The following is a 10,161-nucleotide window of genomic DNA, read 5'->3' as shown; positions in this document are numbered from 1 at the left end:
TTATCGGCCTTTTCGGTTTTTAGCCATGTTGAATGTAGTTCGTTTGGTCCACGGCAGGTGTCACTTATCCACACGATCTTCACGAGACTTGTGTGAGATTTCAAATGTGAAGTGTCAGCGCTGCCATTTTGAAAACTGTTTACACAGCGGCCAGATTGCCATATCATTCCAATTTAGATTAATTTCGAGATTTGCCAGCTTCCTCAATGATGGAGATTATTCCATACGACTTCAAACAATTGGTTAAATGAAAAAAATGCTTTCGGACACTAGTCCGTCGCGCTGGTATTTACATCATTGCTGTCGCACAATTAAAACGTGCCAGATCAGGCAACTGGTGGGTTTTCAAAATAATAAATACATGCATGTATTTTTGTGATAAATACATATTATACTGAGCGCATTTCCCACATTAAAGTGCTGATGACACGAACATGACTCTATGCAATTTCTTAAATAAACTATACAACATGGCAAACATGTTAGATTTCTGTTATAATTACGTGAAAAGAAGCTGTTGTTACGCGAATATCCAACTTTTAATTGCACAGCGCAAGAAAACTGGGTCCGTGGCTCGCGGCCATGTTGTGATGTCAGCGGAAGAACACGCTGCGGTTCACTGGCTGTTCTACTCTGGTTCTACTCAATGGAAATGGCGCATGAAAACGCTGGTGAACTCTCTAGTGCTAGCTCTTCCTCTTCTGGGAGTCTAGAATTGTGTTGATCTCTTCCGAATAGAATCTATGATAGCCTACCCTCTTTACCCTTTGCCTCTCGTTGCTAGGTGGCAGTTACATGAAAGCTGCAAGCTTTCAAAAGCAAATACATGACTGATATCACGCCGACTTTATGATTACATTTATGATTATCATGTAGAATCTATAGCTCTACATACCTTTATCTTATGTCGTTTCACAACACATGTTCTGACAGGAGGACTGTCTTTGGATCCGGCATAGCTACTAGCAGACCCCCTCCGGAATACTGGCAGTGTTGCCAGATTGGGAGGTTTCCTGCCCAGTTGGGCGGTTTCAAGTGCATTTTGGTGGGTTTTGAACATATTTTGGGCTGGAAAACGTCAGCAGTATCTGTTGCCAGATACTGCTGACGTTTTCCAGCCCAAAATATGTTCAAAACCCACCAAAATGCACTTGAAACCGCCCAACTGGGCGGGAAACCTCCCAATCTGGCAACACTGTGTAGGCACTGCTGATGGTAGTAACACACGTTTGTGCTGAACTGAACACCCAAGAGATTCTTTTAAGCTGGGAAGGGTGTCAAAACAATCCAAATCGAAGTGTTCAGAGCACAGGACGGATGTTGGTGAGGGCTCCCACTTGTCACGAGTGCACCTGACTTGCTTCACCTACTTCGCATGCAGCTCGGGATCTCTGGGAAACTTGAATAAAAACCCATCCTTGTGGGTTTTGGAGCAAAAGCCGGCAACACAATGCGAAGGCATAATAACATACATACATACATACATACATATATATATATATATTAATGTATAATAATAATACTAATAATGACAAACTGAACACCTGTCGCATCAACAACAAACTGGTAAGTTAGGAGGAAGGTTCTTTCGCTGACGTCATATAGCTCCTCCTCCTCTTTCGTCTCCTGGGTGCTGCAGCCCCGTCAAATTTGCCCAAATAGCCGCATTTTTTTATCATAACTTGTAAAATAGGCGCCTTCGTGAATTAATATATGGATCATCGGGAATTACTTTTTATGTTATAAAACATCGCCAAAGATGTCAAAAACGTGTCATCAGCACTTTAATCAATACAAAGTACCTGCGTCTTTCAGTTTTGTTTTTTTTTTAATCAAGGCTGAATACTTTCTTCTTTGCCGATGCCCTTTATTAAATCAACTTTGAGACTTTTAATTTGATTTCTTTCAGCGCGACCGCAATGCATGTTGGGATATATTGCTTGGTTAGTGACCATCGGTTGTATACTACTTTTCATGATGCATTGTGGAATACTTTGAGTGCATTATATAGGGTGTAAATAATCTTCACTAAGGTTTCGGACAGCACTACAAAATGGTGTCCTCACTATATAGTGCCTTATATAGTGAGTAGGGAGCAATTTCGGACACAGGGAAAACTTCCGGCTTGATTACGTCAGCATTTGAAGGCAGGCGCGCGCATCTTTTGACAACGTCGGCAGATGTTGGTCGCTTTGATTTCCGCTGTACATTTTACTTCCGCCCTACGATGTCTCGCACAGGTCTCAGTGAATCTCGTTTACGGCCATTGCTTTGACATATGGACTGATATATTACAGAGCATTTCAAACACTCATAACTTGCTATCGCAGTGACAAAACAGCTGTCAGAAATGCATTCCTACATTTTATAAAATAAGATAAATAGAATTTTGATCATAAAAAAAATTTGCCTTCAGTTCCCCTTTAAGGCACTGTTTCTTGTGTCTCGGCTGAGCATAGTTTACCTTTAAACAGAAAGGTTTATCTGGCACTCTTCTTCTTTTTCTTTCAGCTGCTCCCATTAGGGGTCACCATAGCACATCTGTTCCACATATTTGATTTGGCATAGGTTTTACCCCAGATGCCCTTCCTGACGCAACCCTCCCCAGTCTATCCAGGCTTGGGACCAGCACCAAGTATGCACTGTCTTGTACAACCCCAGTGGCTGGGTATTTTACCTGATCTGCATGTCTGAGGTTTATTTGGTACTACCAGACTTAAACCTTGGTAAATTCCAACAATCTAAATTGCATTTAAATGTAATACCCAGCACTGAAGGGAGTATGGTTTTCCTTTGAGGACAGCACGCAGGTGTCCTTTCACAAAGTTATAAATAGAAATAAAATTCCCACGCAGACCATTTGCGTAGACTCAGTCTGGTTCGGTTACAAACCACTTTCAAGTGTCTGTGGGTCAGACGGGAAGCAGACATCAAAAAGCACTTTGAGAGCTTTTTGACAGTGTGTAGCTTTAGGAGATCCGGACAGCAGTCTGAGAGAAAAGGCGACGAGACCCGATGTCTGGGGCAGTCCTGTACCTTACTATAACTGTTATAACCACCGTTATTTATTCTGAATTACTCCAATATTAGCGAGTTTAAATGATAAATTACGAGGTAAGAACCTGTAGGGTAGAAATCCCTCTACTACATACTGAACATATTTAGATTAGCAAACACTTGATTGAATCCTGGGACACAATATGTACACAGTGTCTCTTAGGCTACATCCACACGACAACGAGATGTTATTTAAAAATATATCGCGTCCAAATGGGCAACAATCAGTAAAATATCAGGTCCATATGGCAACGCAACGCTTGCTGAAAACGATGCAATACACATGCCACACCTCTAGGGGCGCTGTAAGACAGTCCCTTCGGAGACACCAGAACAATAGAAGTAGTAAGGACGCATGCGCATAAACTATTATGCGCGAGACTTCATATTAGCCACAAAGTCAGGAAAATCTGTTCGTAAAATTACGTTATAATGACCAAATACAAAGTATTTTTCCAGTCTCACCTGTGAAAGGTAATCCCATGTGATCTCGTTTGGACGGCAAACCTGTTGGTACAGTTAAACGCAGCTAATCTTTATTCTCCGCTTTGACCTTTCCAATATGGCGGCGAGGATGACGTATGATTCTACGCGGAAGGCGGCGTCTTTAATGGTCCGGAATAAATTGAATGCTACACTATTACACGTTGATGGATTAATTTGCTCCTCTACGCCCTTTTAGAGGAATGTATTGTCGGACTTAAATCAACATCTGAAGAGGTGAGATCGCTCCTTTTTTTTCCCTATTTTTGCTGGCGGGATTGACTCTGCCCTAAGGGCAGAGTCTCTCTCTCTCTCTCTCTCTCTCTCTCTCTCTCTCTCTCACTTTGCACCACTACACAATAAATATTCACAGTGAAAATATTTTGTAAGCGCGTTTCATGAACCAAGTTATAGGATTTGTTGACAACTCGCATTGCATCGCAATGAGAAGATCATTGGCACTACTGGTGTTAAGAATCAGACCATTTCATAAATGAATATTTTGCTGTAGAGCTGCAGTGTTTGTACAATTGCATGTTTTTGCTTCACTATTACTGTCACTATTCTGCTTCTTGCATTACTACTGTGAACTAACACTGAACATAATAATAATAATATCCAAGCTCGTGTTTCACTCTCACTAGTGCTCTGTAAGGCTTTTTCCTGGTGATATTCGTTACACTTCTACCCGGCGTGAAGCGCTCACAGTCATGTGGTTGTGACATCATCGTAAACAAATCCGTTCTACTCATCCAGACGACTTCACAACGGCAACGTTGCCAGATCTTTCCACTCTGGAACCCGTTCTCAAAAAGATTGCGTTTTGGGCACCCAAAACGCCGGTGCTGTGTGGACGCCAGGCCTAAACGATAAGCAGTTGTATCGGAGTCACCTGAATCCGTTGCCGTGTGGACAGGGCCTTACACTCAGTCCTATGTAACACAACACTTAGTGTATACACCCACATTCCCTGCCATTCATCACATCACACTGGCCAGGAGGACAGTGGACCATTAGGAGGACAGTGGACCATTAGGAGGACAGTGGACCATTAGGAGGCAAGAAACAGAGAAAAGGCAATGTTTGGTTATCTTCCTCCAGGCGATTGCTTCTGAAGGGGAAAAACAGAGAGCCGTAAAGCAATGCTGTGCATAAATGTGGCTGGAACAAAGGCAAGAGAACACGAGCCAATTCCAATTAGACAACTAACAGTCTCTCCACCCCACACACACACACACACACACACACACACACACACACACACACACACACACCAGAGAGAGTGACTTTTATTAACACTAAAAAGGCTTTCATTAAATATTAATGTGTAGCTCATTTAAACCTAATTACCAGAAATTTTTTTTTTATACTTTAAAAAAAATTTTATTCGTTCATTCTTGGTTCGAAGGATGGTTGGTTGGTTGGCTGGCTGGCTGGCTGGATGAATTTTTGGTTGGATGGATGGACCTACTTTTTTTTCAGAAAGCTTGTCAGAAAGGTTCATAGAGCATCAAGTTGGGATGCTAGAGATGTGCATCACAATCGTGATGCTTGGGGCTGCAACAAATGCAACTCCTATGTTGGCATGAGTGAGCTGTCAGATATGAAGCTCACAGGAAAAAAGAAGACCAAACTTGTTAACATGCGAGTCATGAGTTGCTGCAAAACACATTTACAGCATCCGTTTATTCATCCTTTGTTTAAAATTAGGGCACTTTTTTGTTTAGACTTTATGAAATAGAACTAAAATGTTTTAGAAAATATCACAGCCAGGTATGTACGTACGTACGTACGTACGTACGTAAACAAACAAACAAACAAACAAACAAACAAACAAACAAACAAACAAACAAACAAACAAACAAACAAACAAACACCCCACAACCCTGCATGAGTGGAATTTAAAAAACTGTCCTGTGGATATCTCTAGTTGAAACCAATTATGAACTGGACTGCTGTTGCTGGGGGTTGAGGTTAATCCGAATAAAATCGAAAAAGAAATTGCAAATATAATTTTCATCTCAGTGCAACACCGTAGTGTTTACGCAAAGCCTCAAAATTATATTTGGCGAAGAACGCATCATTGTGCTCTGCTTGAATTGATATTATAGCCATCATTTTTTTTTCAATTACCCTCTGCACAGTAATCCGTTTATCTGATTTCCCAGGTGTTCAGGAGAAACAAGCTAAATAAGTAAATTTATAGATTGCAGTCTTATTAACGAAACTCATGCTGCAGGGCTCACAAACTAAAAACTGTGTATTTATTTAAGTATTGATTACAGTCAGCCAGAAATAAAAACAAGCCATGCATGATGGACTAGTGTGAATGATGATACTCGCATACATAAAGCTTATAATGCGTTTGCTGACAGCATTGAGTTCAATCTGTAAGGAGAGATATCAGAGCAATCGGTGTCAGAATCTGTGTGTGCATCGTCACCCTGCACCATCAATTAAAGCAACAATAAAGTGCTAATAGGCTGACAGAATGAGAGCAGTGTGTCTGTGCTTATTCAAATCAACAGACACTTCATTCATTACTGTGCAGAGTTACTGCCTTAACTTGCCTCATCTCTTCAGACAACATGCTGCTTTGTCCTGTATGTAACTTTACCATGCATCTATGACCATTACTTAACAGTACACAGGGATCACCATCACAAAACAGAAATGCAGAAAACATTCTCATGTGTGTTTGTTGATATGTTTTAAAGCTAGACTGCCTTTCAGATTTTTCAAGTTTAGGCCATAAAAAGAATTTCCCAACACCCAATTATTTTTGTTTAGTGGACTGAAAGCTACTGAATTAGAAATTACAGGCTTCCAGTTGTATTAGTTTCTTTTAATAGGACAATTAATTAATTTAGGGCCACATGGCCCTAAATTCTTCACTATTTTTTCCTGCTTCACCATGACCCAATTCAAGATACTACATCATGCATCACATGGTGGGCTTCCCCTGTTCGCACAAGGCATTGTGGGATACAAATTTGAAACAGAAGAGAAAAATGGAGGACGCGAGTGTGCGAATGAACCGTGAAAGACCGACTACAGTAACGGAAAGCGAGAAGAAAAGACGTTATGTTGCGAAGGAAAGGAAACACAGGACCAAACTAATAAATATCGGCGGTCAGCGAGCACCTCGGTGTGATCAACTGTTCGTTTAGCGACAAAATGATGTAACTGTCAGTGCACGGTCAAAGGTAAACCTGCGCATGTGCACACAGACTTCCTCTGTCTGCTTGACTGCGTGATTTCATGCACATTATTTGCTCAGGAATCCCCTCAAATTAAATAACTTCCCAGCCACAGAATGGCCTGATATTTTGTGAGATATTACAGGAATAAGCATATATCACAATGACCAAATTTCAGAGGGAAATAAATTTCACCAATTTTGAAATCGAAAGGCCGTCTCGCTTTAATCTTATAGCTCCAGTACAAAACTAAAGATGTACACTTAAGACACAAAACGTATTATTTGCACAAAGTGGTATATTTCATTTGCTGTGTCTGAGCTTTTCCGTTGAATGAGATTAACAGTCTGGTGATGGCTGACTTAATATTCACTAAATACACAGCTTAATTACTTTGAAACCTTAAAAAAAGCAGAAGAGTAGGAATAATTGCTTAAAAGCACCAGGGAATGATTTAGGATGTTTAATATGAGAATGCAAGACTCTGTAGAATATAGACGCCAATAGCCAAGTTGAGTGCATCAGCATTCTGAGAATAAGTATCTCATGTAGAGAGATACTTGTGATGTATATAAAACTGTGGCTTCCATTTGTTTCTCAGCCCACTCAGTACAGAGGGAGCCAAAGATGACTGACATACACACATGTACGTCATTGGGGAGAGAGAGAAGATGAGAGACAGAGGGACAGGGCAGTGAGAAAGAAAGAAGGGGAAGAAAAAAAAAAAGCAAAATCAGAGTTGGCGTCAGTTCTGCGCGTCTTCCACCTCTTCGCTTAGTCATCCTGACTCACTGCTTCGACTGCACCTCAGACAACAAGCCCAGACCAACGCAGACTGTTCTCATGCCCATACATATACGCACACACTGCTCTTGGTCTGTTGCTGGCTGAGTGTGGGCATTAAGGAGAACCTCACCTGCTTGACGTTGTAGCCTGTCTTAGCACTGGTCTCGATAAACATCACGCTGAGCTCCTTCGCCCGCTGCTCGCCCTCTTCGATCGTGATCTGCCTGTGGAGAGAAAGGCTTATTTCAGTGCTTTGCTTTGTGTGGGTTTTGCCTAAAATAGATCTTCGCACATGTACTCAGTATAATGTAATAGCCAATCTGATCTGAAGACAAATTTGAATGGACAGTCAAGTTGTTCGAGTTAATTAAATCTCATTAGAATCAAGTTGTAAGAAAAGAGCGAACACTGTCCACGCCCACAATTTAACATTAACCTTAAATTGTAAAGGCATCTCAAGTTCATTTTGAACACAAGGACAGGAAAAGGGTTAAGAGGACACAAATCCTAAGCTCAAAGGCAATCAGAACAGCGCCAGTGTCATCATACCATGAAGTCATTATCCAGTGGAAGGATTTAGGAATGAACCAATCCTTTTCTCCATTTGCAGTACAATAACATCAGATCTCGGAGTATCACTCAATACATGATACAGATTCAATAACATCCTTTTAGTAACCAAGCTGAGTCTCTGCAAGCCCCTGTTGCCAAGTTACAGGAAACATTAGAGGCAAAATGGTGGCATGCTTTCTAATAAGTTACGTCCAGGGCATGATCTGTGTCAGCATCCAATCTTATGGGGCCAGATGTGATCTCGAAGAAGAAAATGCGTCAGGAGACACTAATGAGAAGTTGTGGCTTCAGGGTGAGTGGGAACACAGTGGATACCTTAAAGCCATAACCATGTATGTCAGTGGAAGAGATTTGAATAATATCTCAAAGCATCCATCATTTCAGACCCGTACCAGCGCTCATACTGACATTTATCATCAGTTCGGTCCATCCTGAGGAATACTGGCCATTAAATCCATAAGAGCTCTGGTAAAATATGTCCGAATAGCACAGACTCAGACATGGCCCTATCAATCACTGTCTCAAACCACACTCATAATCGACTGACGTTAATTAACCAATGCTAAATCTGAATAAAAGGCTTTCTCGTTAATGAAACATTTATATGATACTCCTGCAAATTAAGTCATGTCTGAGTGCCGAGAGCATTTGTACAGAGGAAGGAATAGAGGTGGAGAGGGAAAGAAAGTCAAGAGACAGGAGAAAGACTCGAGAGACTGATGACCAGAGGTTGAGAAACATGGAGGGAGAAAGAGGAGAGACGAGGAAAAAAAAAAAAAGTCGAGAGCTCTGAAGCCCTGCGAGGACAGACATGACGTAACCAGCAGTTTCCTTTGTTCTCGTCCACACAGAAAAACACTTACCTGAGTTCAGTCAGCTCCATTTCCTCCCCAAAGCAAACAACACAGTGTATGGAGCTGCAGCATGCCAAATATAGCAACTACATATATCTCAGATGTGAGCTCAGATACCAGCTCTATTGTGTGAGAAATCGGAAGAAGAATGCAGAGTCTTCTGCTTTTCATTAGATCTGTTGCTAAAATGGAAGGCTGTAAGGCTAGGTTTACCGTATAGCTACAAGTTTAGTATCATGAAAGCTGTTCGTCTCAATCATTACACATTTGCCTCAAACAATTCCGGCCTTAGTTCTGAAGTCGAAATTATAATTAATTTTTCTCATAGTTAACTATTTTATGAAATGGTTTATGTACAAATGGCATCATCGAGCCAAAATCTGTCTTTTGAGGTAATTTAGCATGATGCTAAACTAGTAGCTACCATATATAATTTCCTCCATCAGCATATAAAAACAAACTACAAACACTAAACATCTCTTGGCTGATTGACCTTATCTGGGGTAACGGAATATGGCAATGTGGTACAGAATACATTTTTGGTTTTTCTGTTGTTTTGAGCAACAATACAGGATCATCTCTGAAATAAGAATTAGTTATACATTACAGTACGTACAATATGTAAGGAATAAAAAAACAACATGGCATTCAGTTGAAGGAAAATAAACAAAGAAGGGCCTGATTTACTAATACTACTCCGAGATGATTACTTTCCCAGAACAGAATGCCCCAAAGTATTTTATTCCTCTTATACCTCACCATTTGCCAACAGTTACATGTTTTAACAAGAGTCATCAGAAGATGACATATCTCCCCCCGGGCCCTATATGAAACCCCACTCCAAATTTTCCTCAGTGGAACTAGTTGCCATGGAAATGCAGAAAAAAAATATATATATACACACATCACAGAAATCCCAAAATGTAAAAATGACTCCTCTAGTCACTGTCAGGTTTCGTGAAAAAAATTCCTAATAGTTGAGTTATGCTCCAGAAACTAAAATGTTTACAGATGGACAGACAGATGGACAGAGAAATAGCTATATCATTATAGCCGGGGGATAATAATTAATGACATCGTATTTTTAAAATCAATTTATAGCTTCATTTAATGTTATGGAATGTCCACAGTTCCTGTTATCACATACATTATATGGCCAAAAATATTTGGTCAAGTGACCACACCACATACTTTTGGCCATACAGTGT

The 10,161-nt window shown here is 40.6% G+C and overlaps 1 protein-coding gene across 2 annotated transcripts in view; it reads right to left on the bottom strand.

Annotated features, from left to right (window-relative positions):
• The window catches only part of rab6ba (RAB6B, member RAS oncogene family a), a 220,852-nt gene that overhangs the window by 33,200 nt on the left and 177,491 nt on the right, over window positions 1-10,161 (bottom strand). For both annotated transcript variants that reach the window (XM_060918333.1, XM_060918334.1), the window contains exon 6: window positions 7,657-7,750. In XM_060918333.1, coding sequence (XP_060774316.1) covers window positions 7,657-7,750 — 94 coding nt within the window. The remainder of the gene's footprint in view (window positions 1-7,656; window positions 7,751-10,161) is intronic.

The sequence above is a fragment of the Neoarius graeffei genome, chromosome 4 (genome assembly GCF_027579695.1).
Source record: "Neoarius graeffei isolate fNeoGra1 chromosome 4, fNeoGra1.pri, whole genome shotgun sequence".
Taxonomy (NCBI): Eukaryota; Metazoa; Chordata; class Actinopteri; order Siluriformes; family Ariidae; genus Neoarius; species Neoarius graeffei.
Note: the sequence above shows the minus strand (reverse complement) of the source record. Positions and strands in the feature narration are given on the sequence as shown.